The sequence below is a fragment of the Sander lucioperca genome, chromosome 8, assembly GCF_008315115.2.
Source record: "Sander lucioperca isolate FBNREF2018 chromosome 8, SLUC_FBN_1.2, whole genome shotgun sequence".
NCBI lineage: Eukaryota > Metazoa > Chordata > Actinopteri > Perciformes > Percidae > Sander > Sander lucioperca.
Window position 1 is genome coordinate 18,488,120 of NC_050180.1, and position 24,167 is coordinate 18,512,286.

Below are 24,167 nucleotides of genomic sequence, written 5' to 3' on the forward strand. Positions count from 1 at the left end.
AAAAGGCTGTATGGTTTAGTGCAGGACGTGCAAAAATCAAATCAAGGTGCTGTGTCTTCCTACCAGCTTGTTTTTGAAGTTATTCTGCTCCCTGGTGGCCATAAAACCATGAACACGTCTTTTAAACTCATAACTCATATACAGTCTACTGCCCAGAAGGTGGCGACATTGTGGGGAAAAAAAACACCAGAAGGAAAAAACAAACAAAAGTCAGGAATGTGAGCTCCAGTCCGCAGTTTGCAGCTCACTTGGCGTTTCTCAAGTTTTACTCCGGCGCGTGCTCTGCCCATGGATGTATAATAAGACCGTCTGCTTTGTGTTGTCAGGCAGAGAAAGAAATCGCATCTGTCAGGGTGGCGCGTGTCCTGATACACAGGCACCAAACGATAGTAATTTCGGTTGTCTGTTTTTAAAGTAGTTAACGTTAGGCATTTATCATTTTTCTATAATGTCGGTGGGTGTGGAGTCTGGGTTCTCGAGCGAGGAGGTCTTAAACAGCCGCTTCCCTCTCCATCGGGCATGCAGAGATGGGGATGTCGGTGCCTTGTGCTCCCTTCTTCAGAGCACCTCAAACCCGGCTGACCTCACGGTGGAGGACACCTTCTACGGCTGGACGCCCATACACTGGGCCGCTCATTTCGGAAAGGTAGCTCGCTAGCTCGGTGTTTGACGGACAACCATTCCCGAAATGAATATTTTGGTTTCCAAAATGAGCGCCAACGGTCTGCGACATAAGCCTCGTCTCGGCCATTTCCTGATGTTAGCTGATAAAACTAAAAAGCAGCCATCGTTAACTGTAGGCAGAGAATGGACCATAAACGTTGAATTGATACTGTTCTCTAACGTTAGCTAACGCATATTTCATGAACTGTACCGATATCCATTATACATTTTAGATTAGATATTAAGGTAACGTTACGCTTTGCTAAGCAACGTTAAGGGTTTGCGAGTAAAAAGCTCTGGTTTAACGTTACCTCGTGCGATTTTAACATTAACTTAATGGCCGTTAGATGAGATGTTGACATAAAAACTGGAATGTTACGAGAAAAATTGACCTTAGTGAGTTTAACTTTTGCTTGTTAACTTAAACGTTATTGATACAATGATACTAAACACTTAACGGTAAAAATATATATTATAAATATATAAAATATAAATATTTAAAACCAGGTGATATCTGAGCACAAAACTACGTTACCAAGGTCAGTCTGAAATCTTTTTCGCAAGCTTTAACGTTATATTGAAAACGTCTGGTAACTTGCAAGTCAACTTTTAACAGTAATGATCCATTTCTGACGAACTGACCGCTCCTAAAGAATCACACCTTACACATATGCTAAGATTTGTGTTTACTCTAACTAGCTAGCTAACGTTACGTGTTGGGAAGGCAGGCCTAACAGTAACAGTTTGCACAGAAATTGGATGCATGCCAACAGCAAGAGCTATGAAGACTCAGACTGAGCCAGGCCACACAATAATGCTGCATTTTTGCCTCTAACTAGCTACTGTAGTATGCTTGTCTAAACCTGCCCAATGTCTTCCTGGAAAGTAATGCATTAATGAATCACTGCACATACATTAAAATCTGTCTGACTTTCCATGCATTGCCCTTGTGTCTTCACAGCTGGAGTGTGTGATGCGTCTGGTTCAGGTGGGCTGTGGTGTGAATGCGGTGACCTCCAGGTTTGCACAGACGCCCACTCACATTGCTGCATTTGGGGGCCACCCTGAGTGCTTGTTATGGCTACTCCAAGCTGGTGCAGATATTAACAGACAGGTATGACATCAGATGCACACTAAATACTGCACACCAGGGGTTCGGTTTGGCACTTTAAAAACCACCCAACTTATCAAGTAAGAATTATCCTTTTTGACATTTCCTGGGGAGGTGCATGTAAACATGATCTGAAAGAAAAGAGGACAGCAGTGTGAGAGGTTGAGCTCAGACTGATCCCATCAAGGAGGATCACTCTAAAGTGGGGTTACAACCCTTGCAGTCTACTGTTGCTACTTACCCCTCGACCTATTTTATATTCACATTATGGTAATCGCAGTTTCTGATAATGCATTTGCGCTCAGACTGTTGTGTTGTTGTTGTTTTACTTGTCACGTTGTTTCCTCTTCATGTATTTTCATGCAGACTCATGCATGCACTGGGGCTATATTTTATACTCCGCTGCACTGCTAAGAGAAATCAGATTAGTAGGTCATGATTACATAACGGGTCTCGTCATCATGAAACACATTTCTATCAATTGGGTTTGAATTTGCTCAGCATATGTTGAAATAAACACCTGAGAAACAAGGGAAAACTATGATTTGTGAGCTTACCTCTCTTGAATCCCTAATATGGCTGGTATTGGACAGCAGAGTAGCTCCGTGTTTAAACTCAGCCCACATTACAGTTGTTAGACAGCCTTCTTGTCTGTATGTTTTTTTTTTTCTCTTTCTCTCTTCCATCTGCACTCCTACTAATGTGTAACTGTAATAAATGTGTGTGTGGGCGGTGGTGAGCTCTGGGTGAAAAGTTCAGGCTCTGCCCTGTAGAGTTACTCCCTCTTATTGTCTGTTTGTTTTTAACCTGGAGGCAGTTAGGGAGGGGATATTTGATTATAAACATACTCTTATATATATTTTGTATCTGAAACAGTGTTTTTGCTCCTACAACTGTTCTTGTGCGCAATACAGTCATGCTTTTTGTGTGTAACTGCAGTCTTTTGTCATCACTCAGGACTATGTGGGTGAGTCGCCCATCCACAAGGCTGCTCGTGCGGGCAGTCTGGAGTGTATCAACGCTCTCTTGATTCAGGGAGCGAAAGCTGAGTAAGTCCTGTGATCAGATCTGTGTCTTCATTTCTTTTCCTCTGTACTATTCAACATCTAAGTTACACCTTTGCAAGGGATCGCCACCAAACTCAAAACGGAGCAGGGATGAAATTTGAAATGCTAGATTTAGATGTGATTTCTACAGTGTTGCAAATAAGAGAGTCAGATGATCTGCAGATTAACGTTGCAAGTCTGAACCTTAGATTAAACAAACATACAACTATAAAAACTTAAGTAATTTGGAGTTCTACATTGTTGATATTATGGCTGTCCTACACATACCCAGCCAGAAGGAAGCTGCTCTGTTAAATGCTGCTCTCTTACATGCTAACTTTACTCAATCACTTTAGACTGTAGACTATGCACAACTAAACAGTGGTGGACATATTTTTTTAAAAATTCAGCATAACTTTCAAAACAAGTGCAGAATTAATATTTTAAAGATCCTTATAATAAAACATCACATTGTCTTGCTAATATGTGTTTAATTCTGGTGTTAAAACCAAATAATTGTGTTAAACATTTATTTATCTTCCTCCAGTGGCTTTTAATTATTGAGTGCAGTGTATTAAATAGCAAGACATTTTAATTTGATAGACTTTTAGTTAGCTTAAAACCTTTTTTTGGTGTAGAATGCTAAGGTTTACAAAACAAATCCAGCTTAAAACAGTTTGATCATGAGATGCAGTATATAATAGAATGTTAATAGAATTGGTGGAGCTCCCTTGAAAATGTGACACATTTTGTTAATCCTTACAATTGTTGTTTTGTCATAGCAACAATTCACATTAAGTTGCCCTCTGTGTAATTATATTGACAAAGACATATTTGGTTAAAAGAAATGATTTAGAAGTACCTTTTTGTTCACATTCAGCATACACTTTCATATTACCTTTTGTGTTTTAAGGAAGAGCTGCATTTTAATAGAAGTAGATAATTAACCCAGCACTGTGCCTTTTTATTAATTTACGGCTTTGTAAATTTAGCACAATCATTACATGTACAAGAGGACAACTTAATGTAAAGGTTGATAAACTGTTCTTAGTCTAGTAGGCCATATTGCATGATCTTTGTTAAATCTAGAGTGTTGTTTTCTTTGTTAATATTTGTTTTGGTTAGTGTCTTACATATACAACTTGACTGGATGACCAAATGCACATTGCCTCTTTTTTTCTGAAGCCCTTTTACTGTCAGTATGAAACGGCTATAATTCTGTTGCATATAAATGAAATTGCATCAATCATACATAATTGGTTGCATACTATTTTTAGGAGACTGCACAGTAATTGGAAGATCATATTTCCTAGTTTTGATTAAACTATGTTGGCTGCTGTCATTGTACAACAGATGTTATTTGACAAATACAAAAATGCTCTTGGTATTAGCAAGATAAAACATGAATAGATTATGAGATAATGAACTTTACATTATGAATGTAACCAGCCCACTGTTTCTTAGTAGTATTTTAGGAAGTGGGTAAATAATCCACCTAAATTGTAGTGCTTAGCCACACCTTGTTAGTTGGCAGCTCCTGTTGTGCTGTTTGATTTAAAACAGTCTGTTATTGTTGGTTCACCTGAAGCATGAACAAAGGCAGAAGAGACACAACCCATCTTTCTTGTTTCTTAAATGTAGAGTTTGTAAAACCTGTAGGGACACAAAACACTTACAAATGATTGCATGACTTAACAAACCATAGTTATTTCTAGAAGGGCGTGTATGTCAGTCAACTTAATGAACAAAGCACTTAATTTACCTACTGTCATATTTTATACAAGTATGCAAGTGTTATTTTTTGAGCTGATTGTTACTCATACTCTTAGTTTCTTAAATTAGTCCATGTTGTGTTTGGCTAGAGTAATTGTATAATCTAGTTTAATATTCTAGGAAGATGACATTAAATGATGCAGCATATTTTAATCAAATATTTAATTTAGAAATTTGCCAGTCTTTCTTTTTCAGCTCAACTATTGTTTTACATGCAGTTTCACTTTTTGCAACAAGTTGTATGCCTTTTATTCTGATGCCATTGATGTCCAGAGACCCAAAACAACCAGGGGGTTTATAGATGCACAGTTTATTGTGTGTAGCTTTTTTATTTGTTAATCCTGAAAGAAATTGCTCATTATGTGGTCTTCTAAATCTGAGCTCAGCAAATGATGTCAGTGGAAAAAGTTAGTTAGAGATACCATAGTGAAATATTGGCTCTACTTATTATGTACTTGTTACAATGAGGATAGAAGGCATTTGTATTTGACATTATTGAATGAAGTTTGATAGTAGTTCTAGGGACTTTGGTCCTCCAGTTACCTCTTGTTCCAATAAGGAATGCAAATAATGCAAACACTTTTAAGGGTTGTTGAAACACGCATGTATAACCTCTTCCTTGTAGTTTGTTATTGGACTACATGGCCCTAGTGACATAAAACACAATATAGAAATAAAAGAACTCAAATTATAATTGTATGCGAGTTCAGTTGATTGTTTTTTATTAGTCAAACTGTAAACCAAGGTGATTTGATTTATACTCTTAGTTAAACCTTCATTTCCCATGAAACCCCTGGTTGATTTGGCAGTTTCAACAATATAAAACCAATGTGTTCATTTAGACATGTTTAAAAAATGCTTTATTTCTTGTTGAGGTGTAATGTGCATTTGGTCATCAGCTGATGAGTAATATTTATGATGGAAATGATATGTGATTTTTTTCCCCTCCTCTGCAGATTACAGATTAATGCATTTAGTTCAGTTCATGTATCAGTTTTTTTTTTTTTTTTTTAAACGTATGACCCAGAAATGTATAGAGGAACAACTGGGAGGGAAACTAAGAGGCACACTAGATGGGAATGAGGCTCATGACAAAATCACTTTAGACTAACAAACTTAAGTTGGTGTCAAATGTCTGTTACCAATAATGCTAATTTCTCACTTATATCTTCTTAAAATAAATAAGGGGTCTAATTTAAAAAAAAAAAAAAAAAAAGTTACCCAAAGTCCAAAAAAAATTGAAAGCCAAATAATCCTTATGTACTTCGTAATGGAAAAACATATTGTTTTGAAATAAAATTGAACTAAAATGCATAAATATCCAGCAAATCAATATGCCATTTGGATTATTATTTTATTGTTTGTACAATGTGTCGTGTGGCACGGTAAGAAATACTCTTGATTATCATTTTATGAAGATTTTGTGTACAAATGAACATATTCTTAAAGTCACACAAGATAATCATCAATGCTTGTCTAAAGACAAATGCAGAACATTGAGTAGACAATGGAGTATATAATGGGCTGTAAAAGTACCTTTTCAGCTATAACTCATTTTATAATTGTTATATTTCTAGTAATATTTTAGTAAGTCAACAATGAATATTACGTAATAAATTACAGTTGTGTAAATAACCATCACAATTTAGAAAGAACTTAAACTTTATTTCAGTTCCAAGTTTTTTTCATGGTAACATGAACATTTCAGTGGAAACCTACATGCTCTCAATCTTCCCTCTTAAGATCTCGTCATTTTAAAATCCATCTTTTAAGACCACTTTAAGCACCAATCTGTTACACATCTAAGAAATGCCTCTGTGCTTCCACCCACAACAAAATCAAGACAACAGTGAACCGTCTACAGTGAAACCCAAATTTGCTGCATCACATTAATGAGATGGACATTGAACTTTGTTTCATTAATATTTGATTCCTTAGCATTTTCACTTATTTTTCTTGCTGTAAACCTCCTTTGCGAACTGCTCACCTTGTTGAGTTCCTTTTGTGAAGATTCTTGAGTAACGGGCTTTGCATTGTGATAAAACGCTTTGCATCACCTAACATCTTCTGCTCTTGCATACACCTCAAAGACTGCAACTGGCCAGCTGGCCCGAGCCTTCATAAGAGGAAATAATTAGCATGTCCGTGTCCTTTACGCATAAACAGTACGCTTGGAATATATTTTTCAACATTTTGCAGCTGTGACTCTTCCTACTCTCTTTGCACTGGCGTTGTCAGCCTTTTGCTTGTTGAAGAAAGAGAAACAGGAGAAACCACACTGAATGGATCATTCTCTGATTCATTCATTTCAGACCGTTCTCTCACCATCTTCTCCCATCACCGATTCAACACACCCAGTTGGCCGAATGTCTGCCGAAAAAGGGCCTACTGTGGTTCTGAACACTGTAGAAATTAGAGGCCACAGATGATCAATCATCACCCAACAGCATCTGATGGCTGACTGTGGGTTTGAGCCAGGGGCCTGATGCCTCCTGATCTTTTATAAAATATTTGGATGCATTTTATTATCCAAACTATGAACTAAAGTTTTCACCCTCGGAGGCTTTTATTCATTTTTCCAAACCTTGGCTATGAAGAACTATACATGTATGTGAGATCAACTGGAACTATACCGGTAGTATCATGGTTGGATACCCTTTTTTCCCCCGTTTCCTATGACCCATCCACCTGTGTCCTTCACACTCATACACCTGTTTCATATGTGCACAGGGGTGTTTCCTTTGCCTGCACTGGAGAGACCCGTTTCCTGACAAAGAGATAAATGTATTGGAATGACAGCAGATGAAAGTGTGCTCATCCTCTAGTGATGCTTATCTTTGTCCCATTACAAAGTGAGAAGACCTTTTTCATTGGGACAGCAAGTACTACATCTGAACTGTTTCAGTTCGGCAAGACTGAAACGGTCTTGTGGTCTTACCCAGCCTTATTGAAGAAACGGGTCTCATTTGCTCACTTCCTCTTATCGTCTCTCCATTTAATCCTAATTAATGTTCCGGTCCTTAGGTCCAAATTAAAACAAACCACAAAAGACTACATACTTTACCTAAATGAAATGTTTCCTAAATTAAACATAAAAAATATAATTAAATCAATTTGTCTTCAAAAGTGAGCTTTTACTATATTTAATCTCTAATATTAAATATCACGAAGAAACACAATGCTCTGATAATTGTGATAGCATGTCCACAGTGCCCGCCTCCTAAATGTGATCTAAATGGGTTAAAGCAATCTCATTTAACAATAATATTAAATAAATAACCTTTTTCTAATTCCTAACACGTTTCCTCATCAAAACTAGGTTTTTATTTGTCATGAGCCTCAAAGTGCTAAGGTGGTCCATTAGCAAGCTAGCAACAGGTAGGAATGTGTTAAGAGGCTTCCGGTGATCAGAGTAGTGCAGAGACAGAGGCTTAGAGCAGCTGAGTGAGATGGGTTAGATTTTGCACACCATCATGTACTGAACTGTGTAATGCTAACAATCATCCTGTTGCAATGGTTATTCACTGTCATTTCACTGTACCAAATATTTTACTTCATACACAGAAATGTTTTATTTTGTATGTCACAGTATTAACCCTATACAATATTATAGTCTGTTTTGACATCTAATCTTTGTCACCTTTTCCTTTATGAAAGTGACAAAGTTTCAAAAAAAGTTTTCTATACTGAAACAGAACCGTACGTCTTAATGTTTTGCAGCCATTGAATTGGAAATGACTTGGTTTTTTCAAGTAATCCTAGAAAGGGGAAGAATAGACACTGCTGAGTCTGCCCCGTTCCCTGGGATAGCCGCACTGTTGTGGCATTGAGTGTTCTCACTATCGCTTCCTATCTACACACTGGCAAACTGTTGAGGTATTTCTTGCGGTGATTGGTTTTAATGCTAGGTTTTTATGAATCAAAATTAAAGTTTTAGACCTGCATGCTTTGCTTATTATCCATGATTGTTCCTGTATCTAGTCTTTGTTTTTATTTTATGATTTAGTTTTTTTATTTTGTGAACTAACCATAGGAGCCCTTTTATATGGACAGGTTTAATCACGTGAGTCCCATGTCAACATGTAGCATGATAATAGGCTGCCTCTGGAAGGTTAGACGATAGTTAGAGAAGATGCATACTGTGTGCTTAGGACGGAAAAGCAAAGCATACCAGGCATTTACAAAGAATTAACGCTTCCTTTTTTAAAATGCATACTAAACCTGGGTTAATTGGTGTACTGTTATCTATTTTTTGCATCAGTGCTTACTGTAGATACCAGATCTCACTAAAGGAATACAGTTTTTAAGATGTAAAGGGATTATTGGCTTATGAGGGGTCATCTAAGTAGAGTAAGTAGAAGAAAAAAATAGTTTACAGGTATAATTTCCATCTGATTTGAGCAAAACATAACATCTGCTGTTGAGACGCTACAGCATCTGAAACTCTCCTTTCTTCTTTTTGGTCCAACTTTAAAACAAGGCTTGGAAGGCAAAACTGGGAGTTTCTAGTTTTCTAGTTTTTTTTAAAGCTTTAAAAATCAAAGAATACCAGAGATGGTAAGGTTTGGTCGGATTTGATCTTAGGTCAGCACACATGGCTCCAGAGGCCGCAGAGCTAACTACTGGACTTCCTCTGGACAATAAGTATGACAAGTACCTGGTGTAGCATTTAACATGGAAAGAATTACAATAAATCTAGTTGAATGTATGATTATTGCTTAAAGGATAAGATAATACAGTGAACTCCTTAAAATTTATTTTGCTTACTGTAATGTTTTTTTATTCGTTGCTGCCTCTCTCGCCCATACTGATTTGTTCAGTGAACTTTCTCTGTTTAAAGAGAAACTTAGTTTTTGGGGGCACTGAATTGTTGAATTGACTTAAGAATATGAGTTTTAAAACAGTTTTGACAGTTCAATTTCTATTCCTTGGAGTGAGACCTATACATCTACCTTACCATAAAATGGTTTTGTAAATGTAATCTTTTGGAATAATCCTTTTGGAAGCGTTAATTTTGGAGGGGACGGGTAATGTGCATCAAGTTAATGTGTAATTTTAATTTGTTTTCTTCAATCTTAAATTCATTATAAAATGTTTTTCATGTGCACTAGCTCTTGAAATGTTTCTTTTTTGCACAACTGTTTATATAAAATGCAGAGAGAGAACAATGTCTAAACAGAATGAATGACCAAACAGCAACTGTGTACATTAAATGCATTTAATCGTGTGGAAGTCAATGTCACTTGGTTTTAACTTAACAATAAATGGTTGAATTGAATAGAACAAAGCATAGTGCTTAATCATACAGTTCCCAAAGCAGCCACCCAGTATGCCATTGTATTCACTAAAAATTGACCTTACCTATTTTTGGTGTATTGATATGATTATAAATTGCCTGCGGATGGTAAAGTTGTCATTGTTTCTGTCACATTTTTAATAGTACATACCGTATAAGCTTGGATGTGGGCCAAAGTCCCAATTCTTTGACAAAGACATGACTGTTTGCTTAGAGAACTCATTTTGCAGTTCGATGACATTTAGACACGGAACAAGTGCAGTATTGTTGTGTAATTGGCCAATGGAGAGGAGAGAAATTCTCATCATTAAGCTAAAAGGCCTCTATTGGTTAGAGGAAGACTGGCAGACATTTGTTCTTGCACGATAATGTCACATCAGCAGGAGAAAATTAAATCTTTAAATGTATTCACTAAATAACTGCAGCAACAACATGCATACATATACAAAAAGTTGATTCTTAATTAAAGTAGCATTTCTTAATCACATTAAGACTACTAGTTATCTGTCATGGTTTTATTTTCCAGTGAAATTGCTTCCATACTCAAGTGCCATGTGCAAAAGCTATGACACAACACTGTTTGCTCATTCATTATTGAACTCAGAAAATCTCCTTATTCCTGCTGCGCCTGGATATGATTGACACAACTGTACGTAGTGCAAGAAGTCTTAAGGATTTACAAACTCCCCTTATAGAGTAGTACATCGGTTTCTCTTGTTTTTCATTCTTTCTTGAAACGACATGAAGACTAGGTCTTTACAGCTTCACCTTTCCAAGAGAAGACATCTGGATTTCTAATGGTTGAAGGTTGTAGTTTGTCCTTGATTCGTTGGAGTTGTTGATTTTGTGGAGTTTCCTCTGAAGATACAACTTACATCCTGGCCTCCTTTGGATAATCAACTTGTACTTGTCTCAGAAGAATTCTACAATCTTCTTTTGCTCCTTGTTGCATCACTTTTGTTTTCAGGAATACAGCTTATTTTCCACTTTACACACACACAATATACAGTGTACGTTCATGCGGACATGTGTACAGTGCACCACTCCAGTTTTATTTTTTTTATTTTATTTTTTTTCCCCAACTTTAAATTTGGGACATTGCATCATTGGTTGGATGAAGCTTTTCATAAATCCTTGATCAGTATCACTGCTGGAAATGTGCGATGACAGCGGCCTTTCACTCTTTGCAAAATCCTCCTTGATGTCGCATTTTTCCTGCAACAAGACGAAGCTCTTTACATCACCTACAACAATTCTACTTTTGGATTCAGTGGATCATTTGATAGAAATATCATCATCCTGTCCAGTTTGTCAGATTCTTTCAGGTTCTCATCAAAAATAAACTGGTGCATACCTACAGTTGTCTCAATCGTGTCCTTTTGCAGCAGACATGTTTCCCTAATTATTTGGAAACTTGTCAAGATTTAAGTCCTATGGAAGATGCAAATGATCCAAAAGGATCAGTCGTCATCTCTCATGAGGATGACGAAGAGGATGTGAGAGGGTAGAGCAGCATAGGCTATGTCTATACATCTGTGTGTCTGTGTATGCGAATACTTGCCTAATGAGTCTGTGTGTGTGTGTGTGTGTGTGTGTGTGTGTGTGTGTGCGCGCGCTTGGATGTGTATTATTTTGTTTGTTTTTTATTTGTGTGAATCGAGCGTACAGTGAGTGTCTCTAACACTCCTCCTTCTCGTGCAGTATGAGGAATGCCAGTGGGCTGACTGCTGCTGACCTGGCCCACGCCCAGGGATTCCAGGAGTGCGCTGAGATTCTCTCCAATGCCCAGAACTTCCAACAAAACATGGCTCAGTCCCATAACGGGGCCTTTCTGAATGGCATGACCCAGAATGGGGGCCAAGCTCGCCCCACTATCCAGGGACGCAGCTTCTTGAATGGCGTTCCCAACAGAAAGAGGTCGTTTGATGGCATGGAAGCAAACCCAATGAAGAAGGCTAGACCAAACGGTAGGTCACTAAGCTCATCATTTTTAACCTCTTTTTTTAAGTTACTTTTAGACTCTTTTTCCAGGTTTCGTTGAAAAGAAAAACGGCATCAGTATGCTCCAGCTGGAACATCGCTTATTAGTTTAGACTGCTGCACATGCTCGACCAAAAAAACTGTGTGTAGCAGTTATCTGTTGCATGTCGTTTAGTGTGTGTACTAGAGTGACATAAAATATACCCGGTATGTACACTTAAAAAAAAAACAAAAAAAAAAAAACTGTACTTATTATACAGCTGTTGACATTTTATTTTAGCATCATGCATCAACTGTAAATGGTTTTCTGTTATAAAACCAACTATTCTGCACTGCGATCGAGGGCTTTAACTTCAGAACCAGTTACTTAAAAGTGGATGACAATAAACTTAAACCTATAGTGCGTAGTTTCTGTCGCCCCCATGAGGAATTCTAAGTAATGACAACAAAACAGTCGGCGCAACAATGATACAAGCCTTCCGTGCCCCCACCCCTCCCCTATGCAGTTGCTAGTAGCCAAGGAGGACACGGAGGATTAAAAAAACATGACAATAATAAGAATAATAACTTTTATTTATATAGCGCCTTTCAAGAAACCCAAGGATACTTTACAGAATTAGAGGTTGTAGGCTGTGGTAAACAGGAGGTGTTTCAGGAGTTTTTTAAATATGTCCAAGGATGTAGCATTTCAGATATCTGCAGGGAGGATGTTCCAGAGGGATGGGGCTGCAACACTAAAGGCTCTGTCTCCAAAGGTACAGAGTAGAGGGCTGCATTGGGATTGGGTCCCGCCGGGTCCCGCGGGACCCAACGCAAATCTCGCGGGAGCGGGCGGTTTTAACTTTGCCGCGGGCGGGAGCAGGCGGCTAAAAAAAAAACACTGTGGGATCGGGATGTAGCCTGGAACCCCCCCCCCACGCCTGCAGAAACCATAGATATACATATATACTGACTGAGTATATACTGGTATAGGCCATCTATGAGTCTGAGCCTCCCAGGACGGGGGAGCTCCGAGCCAAGGCTCCGTCCACCCTCATCCTCGGCTCCTTCCTCCCCCTCTCTCCCTCTCCTTCTGCTCCTTCCTCCCCGTCTAACAGCAGCAAGCACTTGCCTTCTTTGCCTTCATCTTCTCCCTATTAACCTATAAAATGACGTGTTTTCTCATGCGGGACGGGAGAAGACATAACATCAATGCATCTCTTATTATTGTGCGGGCATAAATTCTCAGAGTTTTGCGGGTGCGGGCGGGAGTGGACGTACACATTGCGGGAGCGGGCAGGAGTGTAACACACACGTTGCGGGTGCGGGCGGTGATGGTCAGAAATTCGCCAGGCAGGAGCGGGATGAAGAAAACAGTCCCGCTCAGGGCTCTAGTACAGAGTCTGGTGTCGGGAATGGATAGCAGGCCAGTGTCTGAGGACCGCAGGTTTCGGGGTGGTGTGTATGGATGGAGGAGGTCAGAGAGGTACAGTGGGGCCAGGGCATGGAGGGATTTGTAGGTGAGAAGGAGGATTTTATATGTGATGCGGGACTTAATTGGGAGCCAGTGAAGGTGGATGAGGGTTGGGGTGATGTGCTGCCATAATGGAATCATAAGAGGTAATTATCTTCACTCTAGTTTCTGCGAGCGAAAGTCGCCGGACGACACCAGTATCTAAACACAGCCATACTGAGAAATACAGAGAGAGTTTTGTGGAGCGGATTTTTTTTTTTGGAGCTTTGACTGTAAATAGTTCAAATTATTTAACAAATATTTAGTGGAAATTAATATATATTCACAAAAATCTGTGTTCATTTCTTAAGGCAGCACTATCTTCAAAATGGATGCAGGAACAGCAAGAGATTCAACTGGGCCCTTGCATCATGGCCTAGAGTTTCTGCCATGTTTGAAGTTAAAAATTAAGTTCTTTTCAAATATAATTTCTAGCTTTTGTATGCACCTTGTTTTCCTAGGTCTGGGCATGCCACTAGAATTGCTGAATGGGAATGGGCCACTGGGAGGCGCTGGAGAGGCCCAGATGGAAAGCATGAGCATGGAGTTGGCAGCAACTGTAACCTCAGGTGGGCCAGGACCCTTTGCATTTGGGCTGAATGGGTTTGCACCACCTCAAGTGCCGGGGTCCATGGATCAGTGTGGGGACCAGGGGGGGCAGGACAGGTCAATCCCTGCAACTAAAGAGCTGGAGGTCATCACTGTGGCGTCAATGCAGACACCTTGTCGCTGCACCAACTCTTATGCCTACCTGTAGAGAGCTTGTGTGTGTAGGCACATGCTAATGTTCACTTTTGTGCAGTATATCTTTTTGGTATCGTCAGGCTATTATTTTTTTTTGCATAACATGCATAAAGGAATACATTTGTTTTGATTTGGTGCTAAGCTACATTTGTACGTATAGCAGTGAATGTGCTGTATTTTCTACTTTTCCACGTACCTAATTATACTCCGATGGATTATAGTATTAACATTTCTTTGTTATACAGATATATTTAATGCATCCATCCAGTTATACAGATAATTGTTGTGTAATCCTTTTTTTTTTTCTTTTTTTCTTTTTTTTAGGTTTATGATAAAGGGTTTTTGTTTTGCACAATTATACAGCTGCACCCCAACAAACTTAGTAGCATTACCTCAACACGGTAGGGCAAATGTAGGTCATATTGGCTTTATGGAAAAAATAAGACTTGGTCACGTTTAAATCAGTCATTATTGCTTGTCAAATTATGCAGTGTTGCATAATAGGAAAAGGGTTAAGTTAATTGGTCCCCTGAAGGTGTGCTGGAATAGCTAAAGCTGTTACATGCTTATCCCAAATAGATAGTGTGTATATATAGTATAGTTATTTTTTAAACTATTTTATGTAGAGAAATACACATACACGTATACACATAAAATATAATATCTAAATGTGATTGGATGGTTTTTATGTTTTACCCACAATTAAATAATGCTTAATGATATTTATATAAAAATTATGAGTGCCTAAGCACTCTTTAATATACGTAGAGGAAATGTCTCCTGGTGTTGACCGCTACCACACATTAGCTGACTCCATTTTGTGTTCAAGAATGACTTTATGCCAAAGCATATCCCAAAATGAATGTAGCTCGTAAAGTATAAACAATTCACTGTGCAGCTTTTTTGTAGTTTGTAGATATCCTGTACTAAGACATAGTGGTCCGTGGGCTTGGAATTGGGTTATTCCTCTGTTTTATCTTTTCGTTTCCTTTTTCATTTTCGCTGTGTGCTTTTTGATTATCAAGTATGGTAAATGTTTACTATTAGCAAAGTTTTTTTAGGCAACTAGCAAGGCTTGCACATCTGTATGCTACATCATAATACCCAGTCTGATTTTGAAATTGGTAATTGGCCATTTTACAATCAGTAGTTATGAATAAACAGTGCTGCTCTAGAAAGTTTGCATGGATTTGCAAAAAGCCTTATTTCTTGAGCTGTATTGAATAGTTGAACAATAACTTAATGTACATTATTTTCAACTTTTATAGATATTGGTAAGGGGAATTATTTGTGTATTTTGTAGTACTATTTCATGTTGCAGTTGAGTTCTGTTTATTTTGTTCTACATGGCACAAGGTTTGACTGTATAGTCATTCAATTTGGAACATCCAATGCTTAGTACTGAGCAGGTTTAGCTTTGTACTTGATTGTGTGAAATCATTAAATGTTGATTAATTTTATAAGCGTGACTGGTGGACTTTTGTTTTCTTGATGTATTCTCATGAATCTGTCAAGTCCTGGCCTTATGGTATTTTTTTCCTAGCCTGTAAAACGGGAAAAAAGTGGAATTATTTTTGGATGAATTCAAAGGAAGGATCATAAATATGAAACTAATTTCACTAAACTGAATTTTTCTAATTTAAATCACATCTGCTCATTATGTTGGGTTTTGGATTATGGCACGCCAACACCTGGAAGATTTAAGGTTTTCTTGACTTGACGCAGTAGCTTAAATACCACTGTGGAGACAATGTGGCCACCTTGTCATACAGCAGTAACTGTACACCAAGTCAAAACGTGCGGGTTTATTTAAGGCTCTGGAATGTACTTTTCAATTTTTTTCATCAATCAATTTGTGAGGGTCACTCAAAAAATCTTTTTCTCTTGTGTGTTGAAATACAGTCACATAATGTCTTCTAAACTTCTTTTGTAGTTGGCTGCTCATTACGAGTCCCGTTTTAATAGTTGTGCAAAACAAAATCAAGTCAGTGTTTTTTTTTTTTTGTTTTTTTTTTCCCTGTCTCATTATATTTATAGATGCAGGAATAGGGTCACAAATTAATTATATATATTCGCTATTTGTCTCATTTCCAGTGGCAGGTGAGGATTTTTCCTCAAATGGTCACAGTCAGCCACAGCTTCCATTTGGGTGTGACCCAGCAGCAGAAATCCTCCATGGCCAACTTGTCTACAATGATTCCTCTGAGAACAACGGCACTGAAGGCAGCCAGGTGGAGCACCAGAAGTCTGTGAAAGCAGAGCAGTTGTATGACCATGCCTTCTTCACCACCATGCTTCTTTACCATGGATCCTAAAATACAAAAGATCTAGTTGACAGGCTATTTTTTTTTTTTTTGCCTGAATGTCATATAAGCCTAAACAAGAACAACATTCATTTGCCTTAAAACCATTGAATGGTCCATTTATTCATTGAAAATATTTGTTTTTGGAAAGGGCAGGCCCATTGTGGATGGACTGAAATGTGTAACTGATAGATCATTAAGTTAAGAAGTGGGTTTTTTGTTTGTATTGTTAAAGAGAAAGTGTTTGTTTAGCCTATTTTTTTGTTTGATTAAGCTGTAAATACCCTTGTTCTGATATACACTAAGCATCTGTATTGAACCACTGCCAATACGTTATTATTTTTACATTTTATTTGTTATTTCTGTCTCAACTCGAAGTGGGATCCCTGCCTCTTGATGGTAATACAAACAATGCAAGTCCCATGTTATTCATTAAGAATTAAAAAAAGTTTAGCAAAAGTAAAGTTTGATTCAGTTTATTTTTGGACCTTCACTGGTATAAATAACTTGTGAAATAAGTCCTTATCCTGGAAAATATGCCATGTTAACCAATAATAAATGAGCTGCATAGAAATTGTGCTAACCCTTACCTGGACTTTTAAGATAGTTTTAAACCACAAGTCTTAAAACGTTTTCATATATAGGGGTCCACTTTTTTACTGTAGAAAGCCAAAGCATTCTTGTCGGTCTTAATGTGTATTTATGACCTAGCTACATTAATCAAAGTGATAGTTTTATCCATGATATTGCTCTAAATGGAGCAGGCCAGACAACCCCACTCTAGCCTTACATGTAGGGCACAGTGGTCAAGGAAAAAAGAAATTCAAACTTAAAACTGAAACTTTATTTTCCTTGACAGTGGTGTACTTTGCCAACAGAAACCTGTCACTGGGGGCGACTCTCGTCATAGATGCACAAACATCAAGTCACTGTGGCCCAGCTCCGTGAGAGACGACGCCCTCAATGAGAATGGGGGAGGAAAAACAAATGCTGATACATAAAACAAACTAATAGATAAATGTATCTTGCCGGTATGTAGCATAATACTTTTCCAAAAGCATATTTGCTTTACGGCACGGGGTGCATGTACTGATAAATCAATGCCAGAAAGTTTTGTTAGACTTGGCACTCGAAATAGTCTCCTCCTCTTTCCATGATGTGGTATCGTCCAGTAAACCTAGCTGGGCTAACCAAGATTATCATCGAGAGAACGACGGAAAGCGTCGGGTCGCTGTGAAGGTGTCAAATAATTTAAATACAATATAGCATTTTGATAAAATTAGCTCCTGTTAACGTATCAGTGTTATCAATACGTATTTCACAAATTAAACCATGTCAACCCCGGCTAGAAGGAGACTTATGAGAGATTTTAAACGGTAAGTTCATAGTCAGAAATGATGCCGATGCCGAGAATGTTAGTTAACGTAGCTAAGCTATGATTTGTCAAAAACAGCTAACATTAGCCTAGCTTACGTCAGCTTGAACCAGTATTTTTATATTTTTATATATATATACAAATCTATTGATTAACCAATCTCCACAGTAAACTACGAACGTAACGCAAACGCTGTAGTTAATCTAGTGTTTTTACGAACCTGGAAAAATGACGTTAATTTTGTAGAAGCGCTTCGCCCGTAGCTAGAACCTAACGTTAGGAGCTAACAGTGCTAGCTGATAGCTACATGTTAGCATGGTAGTCGATTAGAAGTACTGTCAAAAGATCCTCTATAAACCGTCTCTGGTGTCGTTACTGTCTTACGACCGATAACGTTAGCTAACTCCATGAACTAGGTAACGTTAGCATTTAACGTTTAATTTCGGTGACAACCATGCAAGTGACCGGTTGGCCATTTTATCATTGGGCAAAACACGTTTAATGCAACGTATCAAACGTTAGTGCTTCGGGAATGTAAAAGGGTTGTGGCATTAGGCGGTGTAACAGTTGGCTAGTTAACTTACCAACATACATTAACTAATATGTTTAAAAACCATACAGTCCCTACATAAGTAAAATAGTTTATCAGAGTTTGGTGTTAGGTAAGTAATTGTGGGCATATTTATTTTGAAACTTTTTTTATATTGCACCTTAAAAGACTGTTTCAAAAGTGCTTTGACAGACAAAGCAAGGCAAAAGTACGATATCCAGGTCAATATAACAACAGAGAGCTAAACAGTGGGGCCAAATAATAGCAAGACACAATTTGGATAAAAACAAGAAGGCAAAAGACTCAGACATAGTAGAGAAAACAAAATAAAAAGGGTAAAAGCAATAAAATCAATAAGTAAAATAAAGACACACATATATATTATTTATTTATTTTTTAAAGAGACATCACATGAAAGTCTATAAAAATAGGTTTTAAGAAGGGATTTAAAAGAGTTCACTGATTATGCTTATCTCTCAAAGCAGGTTCTTCCAAAGTCGAGAGGCCCTGATGGCAAAAGCACGGTCACCTCGACTTTAGAACGGCCAGAAGGGCCCCACCTGAGGCTTTAGGTGGCTGGCTCATATCGGTCAACATCTCCACTATATATAGCTTAGAGCCAGACCCAGAAGAGCTACTGAAATCCCAGACAAATATATTGTGTTGAACATGAGAAGAACAACATTAAGCCATAGCTGAAGCAAAACAATACTACTCAGGCTGCATTTTCTGAAGTCAGTATCAAACTGACTTGTTCATCCAACAGTAAAACAATACTTTGCCCACAGAAAAGTTTTTTCTTCTTTTTTCTTCAACTTATTAGCAAGCTGCGTTAATATAACTAAATAAATCCCCCCATATGTCCCAATTAAAAAAAGCCTTTTTACTTCAGGGTCCTCAAAAATGTTTTCATCTCACTGTAAATTTCAGCAGCTTCAGATCATTTCATTGCACCGATTTTAGTCATAAGTGTTTCTAAGTAAATTATTGGAACATTTCACAAACGTATAGTCCTCTAGTGATTGTGCAACTGACAGTATTAGAATGACATAGATATGTGGCCTAAGGTTAAGGTTGCAAAAGGTGTGAGAGGTTAACATTTTAGTTTTGACCTATCACATCAGTGTTCCTATTTTGTAAGCGTTAGAGCTATGATAAGAAGAGAAATATTGTACAAATATTGTACCACTAACTACACAATGCTCAGAAACGTAATTTCTCGTACTTTTATACCAATGAGATGTTGATTTTAAAAGGAAAGTTAATCAAAAAAACAAGACAATTTGTTTTACAAATATTCCCCCTTAATTCAAAATTAGCTTTGGACTAAGGTGCCACAATGGGAGGATAGGTTGCTAACTAGTTAGTAATGACATTGATGTTTATCTCAGCTGAAAACAACTTTAGATGATGCATTGTAGTTGGTAAGAAATTATTATGTGAAATATAAAATACATGCTTTTTGGCACTGACTTGATTGATTTGCAGAGACAGTTGCTTAGTTGCTATCGTGATATGTATATATTTGTTCAACGTCAACGCAGAAGGCTGAACAACATTTTGCGAAAATACTAAACATCACCAGGGTTAAATGTTTAAATGGCACAGTCAAGGTGGGACGTAATCACTTCATGGGGCAATTAAGTCTGCTTACTCTAAGCAGAAGTCAGCTGTATTTCCACCAGCCACATTGGCAGGGAGTTATGGTTATTGAAATATTAAATTTGTCATTTTGACTTTGTGTTGAAAGAGGCCATTCAATTACGGGATTTACCTGACTCTGGCTGAATAAAACTAGTTTCCTGTTAGTGGAGAATAGTTTAGAAGTCCTGCTATAAACCTTTTCCTTTTTTGTGTGTTTTTGTTGTAAAGGCTACAAGAGGACCCTCCAGCTGGTGTCAGTGGTGCCCCATCTGAAAACAACATTATGGTGTGGAATGCAGTCATATTTGGGTAAGACATTGATGCACAGCCATAATGTTAATTGGCAAGATTTCCCCTTCAACTACAGATCTTATAGATTTGTGTGTGAAGTGCGAAAGGAATGATGAAGTCCCTTTTTTCTCTAACCTCACAGCCCTGAAGGAACTCCCTTTGAGGACGGTAAGCATCTCACATCTCCTTTACCACATCCAAACCGAACCGAAATAATATGAAACACATTGTTAGATCTAATGTTATTATCAAGTAAGTTGCAAAAGTATTTTGTAATAGGCTCAAATGTTCTTGTTCTTTCCCCTTTGAAGATCCCCCCTCTTTCTATAGTTGATAAACCTGTAAAATACACCTTCATGTTGATGGAGGGAGTGTTCATGTTAGAGGTCACTACTCCAACACACTTTTCTGCCTTGAAACATTCCTCACCGGCTCACAAATATGTTTTGTGTGTGTCTCATCTTCGTCCCAGGTACATTTAAACTCATTGTAGAGTTCACAGAAGAATACCCCAACAAACCCCCCACAGTACGATTTGTGTCAAAGATGTTTCATCCAAATGGTAGGAGTGTTGTCTTTTCTACTGGCACATTAAATTGTTGATATTTGTGTGTAGTGTGTAATTATGTTTTTATCCACAGTCTATGCAGATGGCAGTATATGTTTGGACATCCTACAGAATCGTTGGAGTCCCACTTATGATGTGTCCTCTATTCTTACATCTATCCAGGTAGGAAGGGTCAATAAATAGCAATATATTAAATAGATGTTATAAATGCAGGCACACCTTATTTTACTTTTGACAAAAGTGAATAAACCAAAGGTCCTCAGTTTTCTGTGATATAAAACCAGTAAAGCAAACCCTATCTTGTACATGGAGAAGCTGTAACCACCACATATTTGATGTCTGACTCAATGGACGGAAATGAATCGTATATCAGAATTTAAACAGTTGTTTTTTTTTTTGTTTTTTTTTTCTTTTTCTTTTTTTTGGTAACACTTTACTTGAAGGTATCTGGGTCAAAGACGAATAAGGATTTAAAATGTGAAAATAAATGAAAGTGTCAAAAAATGCCAACTCAAGCAATTTCTATTTTCATTAGTGTTCTATATACATCTCAACAACAGGAATTTAATTTAGAAATGCAATTTAATTTTTTTTGATGAATCATGTGATTTATTCCATGAAAAATGTCCTTCCTGGGTAACGGGAATGGATTTAAAAAATATTTAAATGTCTACCTTTTTAGCATATAAATGTTTAGGCATAATTACAGCTAGTCAAACGCACACTGTTCAAAAAAACTTTTTTTTTTAACCCAATTAATATGATATATTTGGGTATTTATAATTAAATGGGCTCATCATTTGATTTTGGTCACACAATATTCCATGCCAAAAACAGAAAAATTATGAAAGAAGTCTTAAAATGCTTTACAGTAAAGGTTATCAGGTTATTATTGTATACTCAACTGAGGAAAACATAATTGTGTAATATACCATGAAAATCTAAGTCTAAACACTTGACTGTGACATTGTTACTCGGGATGACATCCTGTTAGCCAGGAATGACATAATGCAAAAATGCCATAAAAGATTAAATAAATACATATTATTTTATTAATATAATCTAACATTATCAACACAATGCTTGAAACGTGATAAATACTAATAAAAAAACTATTTTCATTAACATGTCCAATCTGGATAACAGAGGACATGTCCTGGGTAACAGAAGATCTTCGTTATCCAGGAAGGACAAAAACATGATTTTCCCACCAAAACTCTGTCAAACATGGCATACTCAGCTAAAATATATCTTAGCCTTTAAAACATTAATGCTATATTTCACATGAAATAGGATTTTTTTAAATATCAAAACATCAAATATGTTTTATTAGCGTTATCCAGAAAGACACATGATTTTTGGACATAGTTCAACAGTGACCGAAAAAGCAAAATAAAAACTTTTTTTAAGAGAGAGTTACTAAACTCTCCAGATGTTTTGGGGTCCTCCATAATCTTCTTTATGATGTAATATCATATTTCATGACTATGCAATTGCATTATGGGTAATTTATGGATTTTAAGGTCTGTTACCCAGGAAGGACATTAGGGAAATCCAAAAATAAGGACAAAAGTATTTCTTGAGTAACATTTTAAATAAGGGTAGGATTGTTACTATATTTGTAGGTATCACTGCAAACATCGACACAATTATGCCAAAGTAGATAATTAATGCTCTTATTATTATTTTTGACATTTTTGTCACATTTTTATACTTAGATTTTAAGCCCAGACGAGGGACAGTTTGGTACTTCTGAGCTCAATAGCTCTTTGAATTTTATTTTTTTGCAATAAATACCTATTAAAGTGAGTAAAGAGGGGAGAGTTGAGTAACATAATGTAGTTTTTTAAAATTAATATTTATCTTTTGCATTATGAATATGCTTTGGACACCATAATTGACATGCCACGTCTTTGACCCATCTACATAAGAGTGACATGACACTGTCATGAACACTTGTCATGACAAAAACCGAATGACACTAACTAAAATAAGCATTATGTCATAAACGTTTTTGACTTGTTTATGTTTATGACACGTTCATGACAGTGTCATGTCACTCTTATGTAGATACCTTCAAGTAAAGTGTAACCGTTTTTTTTTTTTTTTTTTTTTTTGTCGTTGGATTACAAATCGCTAATACACATACAACTGTACAAAATAAACCCCTGTGCTAACCTATGCTCATGCAAATGCAGTGACATTTAGAATTTGATACTGATGGTAGGGCTGTACCTAACGATTATTTTCAGTAGCAATTCATTTATTAGTTTGAATAGTTTCTTGATTAATCATTTAATTCAGTAATATCCTATTTATATTTAATGGTTGTTTCGTGTGCTAAATACAGTAATTTGGTGCGTCATTTTAGAAAATACATTCACAAACTCAGTTATTTTGGTGATGACAATTGGATGTACTTCAAACCAAACGTGTGTGACTAAGTAGATGAACGGGGGTTGATGCAGGTTGGTTATTTTCCACTAAAACCTCACCTTCAGTATTGTATCTCAGTCCCTGCTTGATGAACCAAACCCCAACAGTCCAGCCAACAGCCAGGCAGCTCAGCTGTACCAGGAAAACAAGCGGGAATACGAGAAGCGTGTGTCTGCCATCGTAGAACAAAGTTGGAGAGACAGTTGACCTGAAAATCCTGACAGCTGCTCTCTCCATTGTTAAGCTGTGTGCTGCAAGTTTCTTAATTGTTGCCCTCCCCCCACCACCTTTTTGATTTTATTTTAAGCTTTTATGCACTTTACCTTCAACTTACCTTTTTTTTTTTTTTTTTTTTTTGCCCACCAAGAGGGATTTATTTTTTCTATTCTATCCCGCTTTTCCCGCCATCAGGGGAAATGTGCTGAATCTTGCCTTGATGTTTTGTCAGTATGGACTTGTGGGCCATCACCCCGAAATTCTGGTGTGTTCTTACTTGCTGTAATAACTCCCCATGACTAATTATGTTAAATGTCCTGGAGGGTGTGTGAATTAAGTCATGGGTCCTCTTCTGTTGTGCTCCTTATGTGTTCTGCCATTTTGTTTTCACAAGGCAGTTTGTGGGCTCCAATGTGATCATCCTATGTACCTTTCCCTGGGAGAATGAGCAGCCTGAGCATCATGGACTACAACTAAATCAGACATCTTTACATCATGTAATTTGCTGTGTTGTGAACTCTTGTTACATGCATGACAGAAAGAGTGTATTCACGTTCCTGTTCAGTACTCGTGTATATAAGAAACCTGCAACTGAATTTATGTACAGATTTTGCACTGGTTGTCCCCCATGTCATTTTTTTCAGCACTTGTAAATAAAATTAAAAAAAAGGCAATTCCA

At 37.3% G+C, this 24,167-nt stretch overlaps 2 protein-coding genes and 1 long non-coding RNA gene across 5 annotated transcripts; all 3 read left to right on the forward strand.

Annotated features, from left to right (window-relative positions):
* The first annotated feature begins 241 nt into the window (after window positions 1–241).
* ankrd10b (ankyrin repeat domain 10b) lies at window positions 242–16,997 on the forward strand. 3 transcript variants are annotated; one of them, XM_031295099.2, is made up of 6 exons: window positions 246–646; window positions 1,625–1,777; window positions 2,732–2,823; window positions 11,591–11,856; window positions 13,823–13,930; window positions 16,206–16,856. In XM_031295099.2, exons 1-6 carry the CDS (start codon window positions 449–451, stop codon window positions 16,418–16,420), a joined length of 1,032 nt encoding a protein of 343 aa, XP_031150959.1. In that variant the 5' UTR covers window positions 246–448; the 3' UTR covers window positions 16,421–16,856. The 3 variants fall into 3 exon arrangements, with proteins under 3 accessions (XP_031150966.1, XP_031150959.1, XP_031150951.1); XM_031295091.2 differs by having other exon boundaries at window positions 247–646; window positions 16,200–16,856; XM_031295106.2 differs by lacking the exon at window positions 13,823–13,930 and having other exon boundaries at window positions 242–646; window positions 16,200–16,997.
* A 523-nt stretch (window positions 16,998–17,520) lies between these two features.
* On the forward strand, window positions 17,521–24,167 carry ube2al (ubiquitin conjugating enzyme E2 A, like). The gene is made up of 6 exons (XM_031295113.2): window positions 17,521–17,784; window positions 20,206–20,286; window positions 20,411–20,436; window positions 20,741–20,830; window positions 20,910–20,998; window positions 23,351–24,167. The coding sequence occupies exons 1-6, from the start codon at window positions 17,741–17,743 to the stop codon at window positions 23,477–23,479; spliced, it is 459 nt and encodes a 152-aa protein (XP_031150973.1). The 5' UTR covers window positions 17,521–17,740; the 3' UTR covers window positions 23,480–24,167.
* Window positions 17,795–19,203, forward strand: LOC116046727. The gene is made up of 2 exons (XR_004104201.2): window positions 17,795–19,086; window positions 19,127–19,203. It is a non-coding gene; the product is annotated as an uncharacterized LOC116046727 (long non-coding RNA).